This window comes from Tyto alba, unplaced genomic scaffold (assembly GCF_018691265.1).
Source record: "Tyto alba isolate M040663 unplaced genomic scaffold, T.alba_DEE_v4.0 Super-Scaffold_6, whole genome shotgun sequence".
Taxonomy (NCBI): domain Eukaryota; kingdom Metazoa; phylum Chordata; class Aves; order Strigiformes; family Tytonidae; genus Tyto; species Tyto alba.
The window spans coordinates 35,297,121-35,318,013 of NW_024881327.1; the positions used below are offsets into that span (position 1 = coordinate 35,297,121).

General features: G+C 36.4%; 1 protein-coding gene across 2 annotated transcripts in view; it reads right to left on the reverse strand.

Annotated features, from left to right (window-relative positions):
- Positions 1-20,893, reverse strand: part of STIM2 (stromal interaction molecule 2) — an 81,385-nt gene that overhangs the window by 31,113 nt on the left and 29,379 nt on the right. For both annotated transcript variants that reach the window (XM_032984402.2, XM_042807609.1), the window contains exon 2: positions 6,948-7,078. In XM_032984402.2, the coding sequence (XP_032840293.2) occupies positions 6,948-7,078 (131 nt within the window). The remainder of the gene's footprint in view (positions 1-6,947; positions 7,079-20,893) is intronic.

Below are 20,893 nucleotides of genomic sequence, written 5' to 3' on the forward strand. Positions count from 1 at the left end.
CTAACACAGCCATAATGTTTTCAGACACGGCCTGGCTCTTACCTATCCTGCTCTGAAAAAAAAAAAAAACATAATGTAGACATGCTCAGAGTTGCTCACAAAACTTCAGGAGGCTAAAAGACACTCTGCCTAGGGACAAATACATTAGCAGTTGAATGATAAAATTCAAAAACACCTCTATTAACAGACCTACTGTAAACTAAGGGAGTCAAAGCAACCCAATTGCTTTGGGGAAAAAGGTTTTCTATGCTGGTTAGGAAGCTCAAAATAATGTTCGTAACAGAATGTTCTTACACAGCGAGATGCAAAATACACTCTGGAGCCATCCCAGTACTATGCAAAACAGTTATAATGTTTTCAGTTTCTGACCCACTGCAGCAGGTATTTCTCGATCATGCAGAATTTTGCCGAGCCAGCTGACACTGCAGTATAAACTAGTTTACACAAATATGAACAACAGTCTAAGGACCTTTATTATATAAATGATAAAGATGAAACCAGAATAATAATGGAACTTTAAAGGACATTCATCATCTTCATGAGTGTCTATTTGCAGACAACAAATGAAGCAAAAGCTCAGCCTATAGCAGAACCTCTCCCATCTGAAATTATAACACCTGGGTAGGCTCCTGAAGTTTAACAAGGTCCCAAAATGCACTAAATGAAGGGTGACCAAGCTTTTGAACTATGTCATCTATTATTGTTTAACATCTGTTTCATACACAGCTGTACTCCACCCCTTTCAAAAATCATCTGCTAAATCTTGGCTCTCTCCAAGATGTAACAATTGAAAGGAAGAAAAATTCAGTGCATAAATTTTATTTTGTTCAAGAATGCAGAAAGGCTATTCGTTTAGAGTCATCCCGAGCTTAATGTTAGATTCCAAAAGTGGTTTTTCACCTCACAGTTCATACTCCTAATATCCAAAACATTCATACTTAAAATGGGAGCACCACACAATCTTGCATCTAGTTTTTCAGGATTTCCTGTCATGAAATTTCTTGCAATTTTGCCCAAAGTATTTAGAACTCACTACTATCCAGAAAAGATTATTGAAATGAATAGGTCTCTGGTCCAAAGTAGTAAATTGCGTTTCATTCATTTTTTATCTCTCTTAAGGAGTTAAAGAACAGATGTCCACAGATTTCTTTCACCAACTCATCTTTACACAAATTGAATACTCGGATCTATTTAAGTAGTAATTCAGAAAATAAAAAGTTACATATTAAATTTTATTTCTCCAGATTCTCCTAAAATAGTAATACTAATGCATAATATTTTCATCCAGCAACCTTGTAAAATAGATTGTGACGTATAGATGCATGTACCATTTTAATTGCTCAAAGAAGGGAAGCATAAACCACCAAGAATATGACCATAAATTAATTGTATAATAAAAATAAGTAGTAAGAGCATGAACTGATTCTCCTTTATTATAAAACCTTTAATCACAAATTAGCACTAAAGGAAGGGTATAACTGAAACATATACTTCTGAACTCACCCCAGTTCAAGAAATTACTTATTTATAACATTTCTTTACACTTTACCTCTGTACCTAGTCTGTTTTAATTTCCTTCTGGATTCTTCCTTTGACTTTTTTTCTTTTTTTTTTTTTTTAAGCTCTACCTCTTCATCTTCTCTCAAAAAACACAGCATACCCTCTCAAGACACCATGTTTCTCCCACCTCTGGATTATTTTAAGTATGATCTCAAGCCCTCAATAGCTTCACAGAGCCCATCCATTCAGAGGTGGTCACTTCAAACTAAGACTGTGGGCTGTCAAATATTCTGCCCCTGTCAAATTTACTATAGCCCGAGTGCTACATTACTATTGCTATTCCTGATGAGATCATACTAGCACTTTTTCCTGCTTTAATCGCTATATAGACCATCAACCTCCCTGATTTAGGCCACTAAAGCTAGGTTCCTTTTGATTTTTGCCTCCAGACAACATTTTAAGTCAGATACTTCTGCATATCACCCCTGAGGTTCCATCTTCTTTGACCACACTGTTAAAAGCCATTCTTTGATTGTTTCATGCTTTCAGTACTGCAGTTTCTTCCTCTCTGCACAGTGTTTTTTGTCTTTTTTTTCAAAGGTTTTATATGTGGGGTTTGTTTGGTTAGGGTATTTTGTGTTAAGTAATTATGCAAGCGCACTCAAAAAAACTCAAACAAGATATTAAGTGATCTATCCAAAGATCCCACACAAAGCTATAAATTCATGCCATTAGCTTTGTGTGACGTTAGACACAGTAAGGTATTTGTATTTCAATAACATCAACTTATTCTATTTCTACAGAGAGATTCCTCAAGGAAATGACTTGATGTAGGATCTACATATAGAGGCTCTTTAGAAACAGGAAAAACCTATGTAGTCATTATGTTAAGTCTGTCTTACTATTTTTACCTCTTCATCATTAAAATGAACCATGTACACGTGGTGCAACAGATGCTTCCTAAGGCAGACAGCCTCCCACAATACATGACTAAAACCTCAGTTAGTAATATATTCTCCCCCCTCGGTTATCCTTTTACAGCCTATCTCTTTAAACCAGTTTAAAATATTGCAATCTTTTTTATGTTAATAATAAAGTAATAATTGGAGGTGCTAGATTTGATAGAAAAATTCATATTAGCCTGCCCTAATGATAAGTATAGTCTTTTTCCACATCCTTCCTTTTTCTTCTTCTCCGCTGTGCCATACTCCCTGCTTTCCACAGTATGACAGCCTACTTTACAGAAATTAATAACTGCACAGTAAAACATTCTCTACTTTAAAGTACAACATAAATACCTAAACCATTTGGTTATTTTCTTTCAGTTACACTTCTTGTTTTGAAGTACTTAATTCTACACTGAAAATTCAGGGTAAGTACTAGAAAGTTACGTGAATTCTGAATGCAAAAACAGCTCCAAACATATGAGTAGCTATGACAAAAGCTATTTTTCCCAAGTCTTTTGTAATAACTAGAATTAGAAAAGTATATTCTAGTGAATTTAAAAGCTCAAGTTTTTTCATCTTTATAATCTCTTACGTTACACCACCTAGTCTAACTTGGGTCACAGACCAAAAGAATAAGGAAAAAAATATTTAACTAGCTCATGCTCAAACTAGAGCACATCTATCTTCCTTAGAAGACTTCAACAAATCCCTCATGTGTTTCAATTACTAATAAATCCCATGCTAAAAATCTACATCAATTTCATCAAGGTCAAATACAAGCTTCTTTCCAGTCCACACAAGACAGATCCAAAAGGCTTCCAGTATCAGACAATTTTTGAGGGAATAAAAGGTTTCTTGTAAGAGTTCAATTTTATTTAGGATAAAAGAAACCCATTCTCTACAGAATTATTTTATGTGAGACTTCATTTGACAGAAGAAAAAGAAGCTACAACATAAAAAAGGCATAAGGAACATAAGGAAAAATAACAGCATACTGATGAAATGTCTGGGACCACTGTTGGGACTTCTCAACTGGATTAGCAAATTAAAGGAGTGAAAATAAGTAGCTCAACATCTTTAGCTCTCCTTACCTCCCTCCTCTCAAAATAACTTATTTACAAGAACTTTCTTCCTTTGTGTAAATATACACAAAGTATCTGTAACAATGTTTTAGTGCTGGTAAAACAGCAGAAAGTTATTTTACTTTGTCACATTTTTCCCATCAAATAAAAATCCAATGAGTATCTAATCAACATGTGCAATATACTGCTCTTACAGGAGACTTGCAAGCAAAATCCATGCAGCATGAAACAGGAAATCCATTACCCTGCTGTTAACTAAAATCCCTGTATTTCATTTAAGCTTTACTTCTAATTAAGTTTTTTTAATTATTACTCCTCATTCTTAATCAAAAGAAGCAGCATTACCCACTGTGACAGAACAAAACAAAAAAACTGGTTTTGAAATACTGCATATTAGGACATTTAGTATATATTCAGACCTACTGTAATCAATTAACTATGTAGCTATGTTGTTAAAATGTCAGATCTTTTAAGATTATGGCAAAGAACCAGTAAGAGTGCTACAACAAGAACATACAGATTACTAATTGAACTTGCAATTAAATTGCATTTCTCAAAAATTTCAGGTTACTTTGAATGTCTTAGAAGAAAACACTCTATGAAAATACATATTCATCACTTATTTGCATGGAAACTACATAGAAAAATCTAGTTGTGAGGGTTATTAAATATTTCTTCAATACTTAAAAATAAGCTATCCGAAAAGAGCTACATTTCAGTCATCTTATTTTAAACACTGTGAGTAGCAGTTTGAATGCAGTTTCACTCATCTCATTACCCCAGCTATAACAGTATCCCCCATGAGCTGTTCTAATTTCAGTCATATTAACAGGTTTTAAGAGTAGCTTCTGTTGCTTTGGTTTATCTCAACATCCTTGTTTCTAAATTGGAGACACATGGATTTGATGGATGGGCCACTCGGTGGATAAAGAATTGGCTGGATGGTCACACTCAAAGAGTTGCAGTCAATGTCAAGTGTAGAGCAGTGACCAGTTGCGTTCCTCAGGAGTCAGGGTACTGGGACCAGTGCTGTTTAATATCTTTGTTGGTGACATGGACGGTGGGATTGAGTGCACTCACAGCAAGCTTGCCAACAACACCAAGCTGTGTGGTACAATCAACATGCTGGAGGGAAGGGATGCCATGCAGAGGGACCTGGACAAGCTTGAGAGATGGGCCCGTGCAAACCTCATGAAATTTGAAAAGGCCAAGTGCAAGGTCCTGCACACAAATACAGGCTGGGCGATGAGTGGCTTGAGCACAGCCCTGAGGAAAAGGACTTGGAGGTATCAGGAGAGGGAAAAACCAACAATGAGCCAGCAATGTGTGCTCGCAGCCCAGAAAGCCAAGCGTATCCTGGGATGCATCAAGAGAAACATAGCTAGCAGGTCAAGGGAGGTGATACTCCCCCTCTACTCTGCTCATGTGAGACCCCACCTGGAGTATTGTGTTCAGCTCTGCGGCCTCCAGCTTAAAGACAAGGACTTGCTCAAGTGAGTTCAGAGGACCACCACAAAAATGATCAAGGGACTGCAGCACCTCCCCTATGAAGACAGGATGAGAGATTTGGGGTTGTTCAGCCTGGAGAAGAGAAGACTCTGGGGAGATCTCATAGAGGGGCCTTCCAGTACTTAAAGAGGGCCTACAGGGAAGATGGGAAGGGATTTTATCAGGACAGGTAGTGATAGGATGAGGGGTAAAAGGTTTTAAACAGAAAGAGGGTAGGTTTAGATTAGATATAAAGACGACATTCTTTACAGTGAGAGTAGTGAGGCCCTAAAACAGGTTGCCCAGAGAAGATGTGCTCTCCCCTCCCTGGAAGCATCCAAGGCCAGGTTGGACGGGACTTTGAGCAACCGGGTCTAGAGGAAGGTGTCTCTGTTCATGGCAGGAGGACTGGAACTAGATGATCTTTACAAGCCCTTCCAACCCAAACCATTCTATCAATCTATGACATTCCTCTGGCACAGGAAGAAACTTAAGGTTGGATATAAAGATGGTCCAATAAAAACCAGGACAGCTCTTTTGTATACTAATAAGAAGTTTCCAAAGTATAAATATTTTAGTGTTTTCTTTTAACTTTCTTAACTTCCATGTATAACAAATGCAGCACAAGTCAAGACAATGACACAGTGCTGAGAAGCTCCTCAGGAAGCTCACACTTTATCACTAATATTTCAGTTTGCAGACAGGATTGTGCCTGTCCCAAACATTAATGACAATAACCAAACATTTCTCAGTAACAGAAACAGACTATTTCCAGTGCCTGACCTACCTCACCATGACATTGCCTAAGGTACAGAGCAAATCTTTTCCCTTCAAAGTTAAGAGGTACATTATTTTATTCTGAACCATTCTCTCCATCGTACTGTATACCTTCAGAAAAGCCCTGTGAAGCAAGCATCAAGCATCAATCACTGCTGATGTCGTTTGTACAGTCACACAGAAAAGTAAGTAGCATCGCATTAAACTTGACAATGATAATTCCCAACTTACTCATTCAGGGAGAACAATCTTCCCTGGGATGTTACAAAAAATGGAAGAGAAATCAGGGCTAGATTCTTCTCCCACTCGCCTCCAGTGAGAATGGGCTTCAGAACCACATGTCAATACCCTCATTTTTAGGGGGCAGGAGATGAGGGGACATCTTCATTCCCCCTCCTTTCTCAAGCCTGTACCTGACAACTGCCAGAAAGCAAAAGAAGCAAGAACAATGAAACTACATGAATATTTCCATTTGCCACCCAGTAACTCAGAGAATCCAGATGTTAAAGTTGAGTAAGTGCAAGGGCAAGCCCTTTACCAGGACAGCCAGGAGCCTGACTACCAAACTTATTTGAGAACAATCACAAAAAACTTCAGTTAGGATTGAATAACCTTCCTAGGACTTAATCTACCATTAACCTACAGCAGGAGCTGTTTACTACTTGCCTGTAAAATGTAAGCAGAAACACCTAAGAAAGCTTTCTATACTGCTGTCAGTAACAGGTATTGTTTTGCACCATGAAGTGACTGGAACAGATCTAAGGTAAATAGGAAAGTCCAGCAATGCCTTAAGTAAGAAAACCCTGGAGCAAAGAAACTAAAAAACCAGGCGACAGATCACATCAACTCTTGGTCACATCACTGAAAGCTAAACCAACATCATTTGCCTACCTCTTATACTAATCACAAAAATAAGAGGTTTTATACATAGTCATATAAAACTTTCCTTTAGGCCAGAACAGTGGACAATAATACTGTATTTCAGACAATTCTAGAAGTTAGACTTTCCTTGAATATTTGGCTGTCAAAGGGCTGAATTTAGAACAACAGGACTACTCAAATGCTGGAACATGAAGAGCAGCTATATAAAATGGGGGGAGAGGGGAGGAAGACAGACTTCACGTATGCACGAGCGAAGGTTTTTTACTCCTACCTCATCACTTTCATCGACTTCAATACCACCATCTTTGTCATCATCCATTTGCTTATGTATCATGCGGAGAGCTTCTAGGCTGAATCTGTCCTCCTCAGTAAAGCACGGTGGGCTGAGTGAACTGCAGGGATCTAAAAGGAGGCAGAGGGGGAACAAAACAAAACAGAAACATTAGCTACCGTCACTTTAGATTATAAAGCTTCCAAGCAAGAGAAAGGACTTAAATTTCTGTTTGTGTACGTGTACTTCACTGCACATAGCTAACAGGTCATAGATGCCAAATTTAGCTGTAAAATAGTAATTTTTACCAAAAACATGAAAGGGGGTGGGAGGTGGGGGTGGCAATCAACTTTTTTTTTTTATCCAGGAAGGAAGCCCAAAGAATAGGTTGGAATACTTTGACACTCAGATTTTTTTTTTTTTTTCCCAGTAACTGATATATCCACCTTTTCTTCTGTACATCATTCACCATTTGTAATATATTATTGCAATAGCAAATAAAGTCACTGCATTTTCCAGCCTCCTTTTCTAAAAGCCTAGGCTAAACAGAGTAGTGGAAGAAGAGAAAAAGAATTGTCACGTCCTACGATCACAACTTCATAAACAGATAACAACGGAATGGTTACCACATTGCAGATCAAATTCAAAGTAGATAATACTACAGAATGAAAAATATTCAAGGAGGACTGCAAGAGAAGAAAGCACACCACACAGAAAATTCAACTGATGACATTATCTCAGTCCTGTACGCTCCGATCAAGAACAGCAGAGTCACTGTGGAGCAGGATTCCAGGTCAAAAATACTGCACTTTCATTTGCATTCATTAGTGAAAGCTCGTGATTTCTACACATCTGATGGCTCCACTTCCACCATGTCAGACTGTTCCTTCCCTTCCACAAGGCACACACCAAATGCTCCAAAATTCTACAATGTGTGTCAATCAACCATCATTAAAGACTGGTCTTTCACAGACCTTGGCATTAACTAATAGCTAATTCATTAATTTTGATGTACCAAACACCATCAAAGAACAGAAGGTGGAAAAGGACACAGAAATAATTTTTGAAAGTTCAGCTTTAATAAGATAGTGAATTCCCACTATAATAGCCATCAAAAACGCACTGAGTAGTCCCATAAACCGGAACCCTCCACTTTAATCATATCAATGCAAATATAAACTGAGGCAGCATGAGTAATTTTTGCTTCTTCCAGTTTATCCAAGGATTAAGCTTTCATGTTACTACAGAATTTGTTAACAGCTCATTTAAATAAGTAATGAAAAGGAAGCACATGTAGAAATGCCTAGGATCGAGAGTTTGCACAGAAAAATAAATTTATTGGTTTAGTATTTCCTTATCAATTGAGTTGGCATGATTCTGCATTTCTGAATATTATAATTTAAAATAATCAAGAATAATGGATGCTGATACTACTCTGCTTGCAGAAGGCTACAAAGCAGAAGTACAAAGGTAACAACCACAGCATAGCTGGAATCTCAGACGCATTTTAACAGGACTGATCCCTACTGCTAGACATGTTTCCTTAACTTCCGTATAATAAAATTAGTGAATAAAGCGTTACCTGTTATCTTTGTTCATGTATCGTTTTTTTTAAAAAAAAAAAAAAAAACAACACACACACAAAACCCCCTCCCCCAAAATGCACCTATGAAAAAACTAACACTTCACTGATACTGTCCCAGAACAGAGAGATGCTGGTTTTAGAACTTCTTCATATAAATCAGAAATACCAATTATTGAACATTAAACCAGGCCAAGCACAAACAATTTTCAGCCTTCGAATGCAACTAATATTTCATGAAACAAAATTGAAACTGAGTAATTTTTCCACATTAAAAAAAATATATATATAATCTCTATTTTATTTGTTCAGCTCTGTTTCATTATATAAGGTTTAATTTACACAGCCTTTAGATTTTTGCTTTGCAGTGAGAAAATTATTATGAGAGGGTGGGGGGTTCTGGTGCGGGTTTAAAGAGCTTTTCCCTGTGATACAGAATGCTTGTTGTAGAAAGGCTTCCCTTGCAATAGCAATGAATCACCTCAAAGTTCTGCTAATAATTAAATTCCAATAGCCATGAACAAAGAATATGACACTACTTAAATAGAATCATGTATCAGAAGAACCATCTTTGTACTACAAGATTAGATCTATACTGTGTTTTAAGTTAGAAGAAAGCCTAATTGTCAGAACAGGGAAACAGGTTCCTCAAACACATCCAACTTGTTTAATTTGTACTTAGTTCTATTCTTACATAAATGAAAACATCAGATAAATAGTGTTGACAGTTTGCAAGCACCCAATCAAATATCTTTCAGTTTTGTACAGCTGAAAGCCCAGCTTTTCAAATTGAAAATGTTTTCTGAGAGCACATTTTCTCAAAACTGAGGTTGATCAGTTTCTTAATCAGAGTATTTATTTATCTTCAACATTCCTTTTTCAGTAGGTTAAAAATGAAAGCACTTTAAAGAGCCATGGGACTTCTTGAGAGAAGTAAACAGGCTGCTTGTGCTTCAAATGTCCCATACACTGGCTCCAGGAACACTTGAGCTCTCTCAAGAAATGACAGAGTTCTAATTGCTCCTTTTGTGACTGAAAAACATGGAGTAAGACCACATCTTGTCTGTAATAAAAATTAGTCCACTCTAAACAGAATCCAAATTTACCTTCAAGCTTATTTTCATATAGTAAAAGTAAACATTTTCAGACTGACAACACTTGTCATCCTTCTCTTCAGAGAAGATTCTCAAAAACAAATTACAAAGCCACAACCTAAAGAATAAGTGAAAACCATTTCATGCGCGCACCTATAAAACCCTATCAAATCCAAGAAAAAGCTGATGGAAATTTAATCATCTGCAGCTCTGCAGAACATTCTAACATGCAGGATTTTGCCTCACCTGCATGGCAAAAACAATTCAAATTAATACAAGATGAAGTATGATGAGAAACTTTTCAAGCATCCACGTAATTAAGATAAAAGCCAACAGGAAAAGTCTCGAGATACAGCAAGTATCATAAATATAGGCCTGAGGCCCCATAGCAAATTATAAAGACTAGCTGATAATTTATTTTTCACTTTGAATCCACCCTACTGAAAGTGTTCTGGGATTCCAAACCACCTACTGTACTTTAAGGACAAACCTAATTTCATGTCTGGACGAATTTCTCTGCCCTAGTCTGGTGTGTTGTCATAAGCACACTTAGTCCAAAATCATCATCACAGGAAAGGCCACAGAGATGATACCAAATTCACTCAGGGAGTGAATCTGACAGATTAGAATTTGACCTTTCCTTTAACAAACAGCACAGAAGAATTAGCAAGGTAAACGAAAGAGATACAGTTTAGATGAGGTAGACAAGAGTCATACAAGCACACCATATGTCACTCCAGGCAGCAGTTATTTTACAGTTCAGTTTTTAATGTTGCTCAGAAGCAAGGATGTTTCAGAATTTCTGGTCATGGTAAGGAGGGAATTTGTTATTAAAAAAAACTAAATGTCAAATTTATGCCTTAATAGAGTTGACAGAGGCTTTTGAACCAAACCTTCCTCCTGTCTTGAGTAACTCAGTAACTGCCTTCTAGCTCAGAGGCAAGAGGAGAAAGTAGTCTTCACCAGTCCAGGGAGCTGCACAAGGCCACAGGTACAGACCAGTCATCTAGGAGACAGTTAGATAGTGAACCCATTAGAGAGTTATTCAACTGGGTATACAGGAAACTTTGTATTTACAGATAATGGGAAAGTAACAATCAGCACTTTTTTTGTTCCCCCCGCCCTCTTTTTTTTTTCTCTTCTCTCTTTTTCAATGAGGTTAAAGTAAGGTGACCCTAAAAGAAAACCTTCCTTTTGACATTCTCATAAACTGCAAAACCACAGCTTCTTCATCTCATTTCCTGAAAGCAACAGGAGTTAAACTTAAAGTGACACTGTCAACACAAGCCAGTAAGGAAAATTAATTACACCTATACCTTCAAGCCTTCATGTCCACAAAGCCCTTGAAACGTATTTTAGAAATACATCATTAGAAATGGTTCCAAGGCAAAAGGGTATATGCACCTCGCAGTCTTTCATCTATCCTGCATTTACTTTTCCCAAAACTGTTGTGAACTTAACAGACTTCATAATGGAAAAGACAGATAGGCCAACAAACAGCTAATAACCCTGTGGTTAGCTCACACATACATACTTTTTCATATGGGCACTGGAGCATAAAAGCTATGACTGAGACAAAGCTTGTGACAGCAGGACACTAGCCAGGTGTCTGCAGTTCCAGTCTGGCCTCCAAAGCACCTGAGCCCTTAAGTCTTTTCAATGCCTCAAAAAGCCTTTCTAATAATACACTGACACACAAAAGCTTTATGAATTTCAGAGGTACCTGGAACGAGATATGCACCTCCAACTTTAAAATCTGAACACCTTTAAATTTCCCCATTAGTTCACTCAGAGCAACTTAGCAATTGGGAGTTATTTGTAGAGATTGGCTGCTACACGGCATTTTTATTCTGCGAGGATGCTCAGCGTTCACTGAGAAGGAATAGCACGTTTTTACACTAACATATGGCAAGTCCTATGGAAGCCCACAGTGTTTCCATGACTGCCTTTTTCTGATGAATTCAGGAGTGTACCATGTTCTGCTAGTTTTATGATTCCTCATTCCTAAACCATCTGGGATAAAGGGAAGCCTCACAGAAAAGGCAAGCACTATGCACAAGTGTCAGCTTCCTAAGTGCATACTCTCAGCTTCAAATAACTGTTTCAGCAAGCCTTGATGACAGAAGTAAGGTTTCTGTACATTTTCCAGAGCTGAAGCAGGTGGCCACAATATCTCCAACCCCCCACCAAATGCATCTTCATCTGACTAGGATTTCTATTTCCTTACATTTCTTTTGTGCCTTAGTTTTACACTGTACTTTAATACATTACACTTGCTTCATCAATTCACTATGATTCCTTTCACAGCAAAAAAACCTGTGAGAATGATTTTTAAAGACCTGAGTACAAATCTGAGTGTCAGGTACACTACACATTATTGAAATTACTAAAAATCAAGTGTTTTCAAGAATTTCACCAGATGTTCAAAACAGCTATTCACAGGAAAGGCAACAAACATGTTGCTTTTATCTTAAATTCTTATATAACATGTCATTAAAATCTTCAAATGCCTGAAAAGACAGCCTCAGAGTGAGCTTCATTTAATCCTTCAATTAAAAGCTCCCAAAGCAAATCACTCCTACTCTTAATAATTAAACTCCTCCATATGGCAAGTAGGCTGAGCAGGATATAACAGCTAACTTGACAATGTCATTTGTGACATTTATTTAAATTATTAGAGTGAAAAATAAGTTCATCATTGCAGCACATCTTTCCACTAAAAACATTTTAAAAAACAGACAAAAGTTTGACAAAAAGGGCAGAATACACTTATCTTCTAATCACAACACTGATGTTACTTAAATGAGCTTCCTGAAGAGGAAAGAATACTAAAGACAGCAGAGAAAGAGGAAGGGTGCAATAGGGAAGGAGATTCAGGACATTGTTGTCTCCGAAGTATTTTAAAACATGAAGTTTCACATTAGGCTTTTCCAGTACTCCATGTTAGAAATTCAGGTGATTTCTGAAATTGTGCTTATGAACTCATGCAATAACAGCAAACAAAAGTCACAGATGAAACTCCTGACTGCAAAGACAGGTATCTGAAGCACTTGTTTCTGAATGCATGTGTTAGTGACTGGTAACACTTCAGTTAAACAAAAAATGAACAAACAACTATTTGCAGTTCAACTCCATGAAAGCTGCCATAATTCTTTTAAAATCCACCGAACACCTTTCAGTAAAAAAAAAAACATACTTCAAACATCCTTAGACTAAGTCGTTACCACTTCAATAAGTGAACTTTGCACAAGAGATCCAAAACTGGTTTTGTCACTATTGAGAAGTGTCCATTTATTCTGCTATTTCAGTATCTTTTAATATATGCAAATCGATTATATTTTTTCCCCCATATGGAAACTTGAAACATGATGAGGCAAGCAAGGCTTTAATTTTTCCCTAAATCACCATTAGCTCATCTCTGCTTTCTCCACACCCACAAAAGCTGTCTAATTCTGAACTTAAATTTCTTTTTTTTTTTTATACACAGTAAAAATCAGTGAAATCACAGTTTGTTATTTAAAGCAGAAATTCAGCCATATAATGCTATTAGCAAAATCAAGTTTCAAGACAGATTTCGGTTGAAGTTTTTCTAATCTTTCCTAGATAAAATGCTTCAAAACAAGCTGCAGAACATGACAACTTTCTGATCACGTGTTAGGACATTCAAATCATCATACACTATCTTAAAAAACTATTTAAGAACTTACTAGCAATAAAAATATTTACTCAAAGGAAGAGATATAAAAGCAGTTCTCTAGATACTTAAATTTTATGTCAAATCTAATTTTGCTTTAATTTCACCAAATTAAAAGCAACTATCCCAAATCAGCAATGCTTGGTTAAAAAGGAAGTTGCAAAAGCGGCTTGAATACATTAATCGTGTCAATGATTTTTCTGACAAGACAAAAATATCCATATAAACACTTAACTTAGACTGTTAGGAATTTAATTATTAAATTACAACACTGCTGTCAGAATAAACAAAAATCAAGAAGATGGATTCATGGCTTTTCCATCTCCTTCCCACACCCTCCCTGAGAAATTACACAGTTTGAAGGGAAGAGGAAGTTGGACAATTGTTGTATACAATGGTCAAAGTAGACTGATTTAGATGAGCAACTCCTGCCAACCCTAACAAAGCAACATGAAAGGAAACTGGGAGATGTATCTTACGCAAGCCATAAAAAATTCTCCGTGTTTTCCTCCTTCCAACCTTACTTGTATTTTAACAATACTTACTATATAAACCTACAAACACATATGAATGTTTCATTAAAAAATAAAAAGTGCCAGATGTCCAATGCCTACTCTCAGCAATAGGAAAGTCTGTCTCATTTATATTTATTAGTACAACAAGACAGAGAAGGGAAATATTTAATGCAGTTTAAGTCCAAGTTTTCATCTGTGTATCTTGATTTGGTAGTGAAGACTATTTAACAGACCTTTAAAAATGTATGATGTACGCTTTGCACATTATAGCAATTATTAACATCTAAAATTAGAACAGCTCCAAGAAAAAAAAAAAATTGCATAGGTTCAAAGATGACCTAAATTCATAACTTCACCTAAAATAAAAACAATAAAACCATACCCTTAACTCAGACAAAATGAACAAGACAGTGGGTATTTTTTATCCCATATGTGCTTAGAAGTTACAGCTATCCAAGAAACAGGACTGTGAATTCACTATTTGAGTTAATTTGCCAACAGAACATTAATTGAGCTAATGAAATAAACTACAGATGTGTATTCATATATATTCAGTGACCATTAATGCAAACACATATCAAAGCACATATAACAACACACATCTAAGCTTTTCATGTATTTTAGGTCTGACTAGTTCTTTACTGCTCTTCTAACAGCCTTCTCCCATTTCCAACAGCAGGAAGCTGGAAAAGATGAGTTATATCCCTGATCAAGTACTTCAACCTGCCCAAGAATTTGTCAGCTCTTAAGGAAGAACAATAGCAGAGCATTTAAGTCACTTTCTTAATTTGGTCAGGAAACCAGAAAAGCAATTTACAGGTGACCTTTCAAATGTCTGACAATATGTCCATGTGATTTCTGAAGCAAACTTCCTAGTAACTGTTTTCTAAATAAAACCTCATCTTCTTGCTTAGATTTCCATCCTTGTTAACACATCTGCTGTGCATTAATGTTGAAGCCTGATCTTTAGCCTCCTGGTGAAAGTCAATATTCAGTGTACCAATTTCTATTCAGATATGGCTCAAGAGCTAAGCAGGACATGAGCCACTGAATGCCTTTCTGGAAGACAGTGATCTGCAGGATACAACTACCATGATAGTACGGCCGATAATTTAAACATTGACAAACTTTTTTTCATGCTGAAAACGTAGTTCACAACTTCTTAAAGTGAAAAAGGGGAGGCGGGGGAGAAGCATTTGAAAAGGATTTTACCACCTTACATAATTATAAAAAAATTTAGTAAAAGGCATAAAATGTTTTACAGATGTGGTTTTAAGATTAAAATAAGCATCTTTCAAGACCTAAATCCTTACACTTTCAGACAAATAAACTGAAACATGCTAAAAATAGGAATTAGAGTATATTAGTCATATTAATTATTTTCATATTAAATTATGTATCTTTAAACTTGTACTTTTAATCACACCAGTTTTTCCTCTGATATATTTGTTTTCACATGTGATTGATAATCATATCCTATATCCATGAATCAGGAATGTAAGCATGACATTGCTGACATTACTGAATTACTTCAGTCTTCTACACCATCTGATCTAGTACGTATATTATTAACTGTTCTAACCAAGGAATCAAATTTAATCCTCTGTGAGCACCATCTGTAGCATCATCAGTTCCCTCAGAGTTCCTGTAACAACATGTTGTCAGGATGTATTTATACTTTAAGAGAACATAACCGAATTATACAACTGAAACCTAGATTAAAAAGATGTACCACTGTACTTACAGTAAAGGAAGCTTAGTATCAGGGCACTTTTTTTTTTTTTAATACACAATCTGTTAAGATTCTAGCATTTGAGTGTTAAATTTGTCAGCCTATGTAATGTTTAGACTTTCAGATATACAAAGGCACTGAGTGCATATTTGTTTTATTTAATCAATAACACCACAATTAAACATTTCCCTTTAGCATCATTCAATATATCAGTAATTTTAAGGCTGCATAAATATCAGCTTCTTTAAATAGTCCTATTAGCTTGTGTGGTGATTTATTTGTGCAGATTGCTGGCTGGTTAAGGACTATCCTACTTTCAGAAGCTTACATGAACTGCTCTGCATACAACTCAAGATTGCACTAGCAGTTTTGCTCCTCCTAATACACTGCTAAACATTTTTCTCATTATGGTTTCCATCAAGTGATAAACAAATTCGCTGATGTTGTATCAGCTCACGTTGGCTTATTTAATGCAGATAAGATCTAGAAAGCCCTTTAAAAAAAAAGTTTACAGAATGCACAAAAAAAAAAAGATGTCCCACATCTTTGGAAATAACGTATCATTATTATGCTGCTGCTCAAGCTTAACACAGGTAGTGACATTTACAATTATAAGACTGTTAAAATAAACCATAGTTACATGTATCTTGGATACATCTTCGTTGATACCACTCTGATAAATGTATTTCTGGGCCCATAAAAATAGTAGCAAACAGTGTAGTTTTCCAATAAGCATTCCTTAGTTGAATTAGTTGTGGCCAATAAAATAGAAGCCACTTACTACACAATGAGCACACACTGAACACACACATTCTGTGCATAAAGTCATTCACTGGAATCACGCAGAGTAGAAAAATAGGAAGCTCAGTTCAAATCACCAAGAACTCCAAAACTTAGAGTAAGTCATATGTTAGAGACAATTAGCTCAGATTGATTCTGCTTTAAAAACAACAATAACAACAGCAACCACAACAAAAAATCATATTGCAAAAATATGGCTCTTCCCATCAGAGTTAGATACAATTTGCATACAAGTTTAAAGTAGTAGTATTCCACCTCTAGACAAATCTTGAAAAGTCACATACAAAAGACAACAGCAAGGTTCCCAAATACTGTACATTTTCCTGGACAACACACATTGCCAAATACTACTTGTACAGCTTCAAATACCGTCAGTTGCTCCCCAGGAGCATGAGCATATTCAGGATGCAAGGAAGAGCCAAGGCAGCAATTTCACATATGCTCTAAAGCAGAATAAGCCAAAGACTAATGATAAAAGGATTCCTAATTGTTTGCGCCCCCGCCGTTCGTTCTTGTCCCTGTACTATCCCCTTCCTTATACCAACATAAGCACATTTGTGCAATCATGCTGCAGGAAGGATCAAGAGACTGATTCTGCCTGAATCGGTTCTCTATACGCCTGCACAAACGCTTGCGACAGCAAAGGCTCAGAGAGAAGAGGAGGAAACCCACACAGAGCCAGGCAGAACCACACTTTACAGCCGGTGCTGCTGCTAAACCCCAGTCCTGACACGCCCTATGTTACAAGTGAAACTAGCCAGCAATACGGTACAGGAGCAGTAACGTGGAAAATTGAATTAATGCAGTGGAACAACATCTACACTACTCAAAACTCCAGCTCCGTTTTTTAGATCCTCGTTTTCTCTACTAGGAGGCATAGGACAAGGCTGTGTCCTAGATGACTTGTTGCAATTAACAAATATCAAGTGGAAAAATGACATACATATTGATCTGCAGCAAGTTGATGTCATGGCTGGACTTCAAATACAAAATTGAACACCCTACTTGATGCAATCTGCGTTTTTTAAAGTAGATTTTGTGGCCTATGAAATTGAAAACAGACTTTTGTAACACTATCGCAGGAGCTGGAGTGATAGCAAACACAAATAAACCTCCACAAGATTTGACAGATGTTTCTAACACCACTGCTGGCAAGTTCAGAATTTGTCCTTTCTCTAAGGCTCTCTCCCCACAAGCCTAGAGAAGTCACAAGCTCCAGATATAGCCCACTTTGGCTGCAGTCAGACCACATCATAAATGGTAGGTCTTTAGAGATACTTCATCTCTACAAACTTACATCAGCAAGCTCACGGTCTCTGCTAAGCACATATCTGTCCCAAATATTGCTATAATTCATGTAGTCCCTTCTTTCAACCTCCAATTTTTGGACCAGTTTCCAAAACCTAGGAGCCAGAACATTCATTAAGAATTCAATGCACGGGACTATTTAAAAAATAAAAGAGAGGCAACAATCAGATCTGTCACAAAGCTGACAAACTATGACACTTGGCTATATAAAGCCAAGTGAGTTCATGTTTGGGATTTTTACTTTTATTTGGGGGGTTTTTAAAATTTCTGTTATTGGCAGCAAAACAAGACAGTTTTCTGAAGAGAAAGAACAGCCAGGAAGATACTTAAGGAAAGCTCAAAGGAAAGAACAAGGAAGCAGAAAAATCTTTTAAAATTTGACACTGTAACAATTGAGTTTACAATCAACAGCAAAAGAATGTTGGTATAAGGTAACTTTGAAGGTAACCAATGACATTAAGACATATATAATCTACTCTTAAATCCTCACTTAAGTCCCAGTGTATGTTCCTGACAAAGTGGGAAAAAAGAAAATCAGGAAGAAATAAAGAGCAGTAAGCTTTTTCCAGACCATGACTCCTTTTACTTATGAGAGTCATCACAGGTACTTCATGACATATATACATATTTAAACATAAAATTTCAGTGTATATTTTAGAGCCCTACATAAGACTTTAAACACTAATACTGATTTGTATGTATCATATTCGAAAAGCCTAAGCATGAAAAATCATATCCTGGATACTTTTTTAAACTGCTGGACACATACTACAAATGGAAATGGGTATCTCATGCACAGATTTACCAATGCTTCTGCTATTTGCTCCCTGCAAAAGACAGAAGGAGGAAAATGGGCACAGTGCCAAATTCCAACAGACCTAAGTGTTTCTGCTACATTACTTTTCTTTGATATATCAAATATCAACATGTACAGGCACCCCATAATTTTCAGTATAAAAAATTAAGTAACTTCCAAAAGTTAAAAGCACTACCTCTTCATCATTAAGCAAAAGTAAACCAGAAGCATGAAAGATTAATTCTACTTCAATACATCCAATTAGATCCCATTTTCACAAACCCCAGGAAGTTAATTTCACGAGACCTTCTGCTCTCCACAGAAACATGTTATAAATAGAACATATAGAAAAAACACTTTTATTAAATTAGGATTGTTTTCAAGTATGTTGGTGTTTCTGTCTTGTTTTGTTAGATATCCTGTTGCTGGGTTTATGGCCTCCATAAACAATAAAACACACCTGAACGTTAATTCACATCTCAAAGAGGAGCATGTTTTATAATACTATTCTACTTTGTAATATCACTCTGGTTTAATCAAACACAAGGAACATATATTCTACAGGCTTTATCACCAAGGTCTAATCTCATGCCCTAAATGCAGTATCTGACAAAACTGACATCCAAAAACCAACTATCTCGTGTCAGTTAAGTAAGAAAATAATTCTGCAAGATAGCTGTCTGCTTACAATATGGTGAGCATACTCAAGTTTCAATTTGTGATGATATCACTTTGAAATAACATATTAAAACCATGGTTTTCAAAGTTGAGTTCAGTCAGCTTCTTGTAATAGCCCCATCTTTGTCACATATACAAATATTGCTGTTCTTTGATCTATCTCTAACATTGGTCTAAGACTTTGGTTCATGCTGTTTCCAGAAACAATTTTTGAATAATAAACAGCTATCTTGCAGAATTATTTTCTCACTCCCTTTACCTATGATAACATTACAAACCACCTACACCAGACAGACTACATACTACCGACTCGCTACCCTACCAGCTTAGCAATTAAGTTCTCGATTTTTCCTTCCTTTCTTTTCTTTAAAATATAATTCTGATATCTAAAAATCTCAAGATTTAAAGGAGGAAGTGTCAAGGCATTAAAGAAAAGTGTTCCGTCTAGGCATATCAGAAATTCAATGTGAAACTTTCTTTTAAACAAGTCTACAAATTTACTTCTCTGTGAGCTACTAATTCCCTATTTCAAGCAACCTAATACTCACTCTCAAGAAACAGTCTGAAGCTGTTAAATGTTTTGTGTGGTAAACTATCAATCTTTTTTTCACTGGAGTAGTAAAAAACTATTCTATTTTCTAGTCATATATCTTCTTAAATTCAGATGAAAGAAAGAACCTTTTACATGTGATTTCTTTCACCTGGTTTCTCTCCAAAGCCTACTGGTCATTATTCATATGTGATGGTCTAACACACAAATAACCTCCAGGAAGAAAAGATCTTTGAAAAATGTACATTTTGAAGTACTTAGAGTTAAGTATCTTCTATACAGAAACAGGTTATCCTTTTGCAACAAGTCAACTGACTACCTACAATATTCAAGTAATTTTTTTTTTTTTAATTAAGTTAAATGTTTCATTGTTTGACCATATTTATACACATTAAACACAGACATACTTGCAGCATGCAACCTTATTTTTGTTTTGGAGGTTCATTTTTAACCAATATTATATGTTCTTATGACTTTTGCCTTCCAAATTCTGTACTCAATTTGTTCAATTTTTTTAGGGTTAAAAGAAAATGAAGTTTCAGTGCTACAAAATTTCAAGAAGACCACTGATTTTCAGAACACTAGGCTTGTTCAGCCTTGTGAAGAGGAGGCTAAGGTAATCTAACAGTAGCCTTCAACTATCTTCTTGACAGCAGATGGCAAACCCTGCTCAATGGGAGCAGACAATGTAACATGGAGCAACAGTCAAATTACACACTGGGAGGATAGACATCAGGAAACCCTTTTTTGCTAGGAGGGCATTGCAGCATTATGGCAAGCTACTCAGAGAATATAAATTCTCCACCCTTAAAGGTTTTCAGAAGTTAGCCAGAAAGCACTACAGATGACCTGTTCTTACAATGGTGACATTCTTGCTTAGAGCACAAGTTTGACCTCCAGTGAGTGCTCCCTTTCAACCAGCATTTCTATAATCTCTTTTGAAAGGAAGATTCCAGATTAACAACTGCCTCCAAAGCTGAGGGTTACAATTCACAAATGAAAACAAAAATGTACTACCAGTAGTCATTCTTACACATGAAATGTTAATTGTATGCTTGCCATATGGTCCTAGGATGTTCCTAGGAAGTATGCTGTTGTGAAGAAGCTGCTAACCCACCACATTTACAACCCAAAGTAAATACCTAGTGATAACTAACAGAAGAAAGAGCAAGGCAAGCCTGAAGAAATCCTTGGAA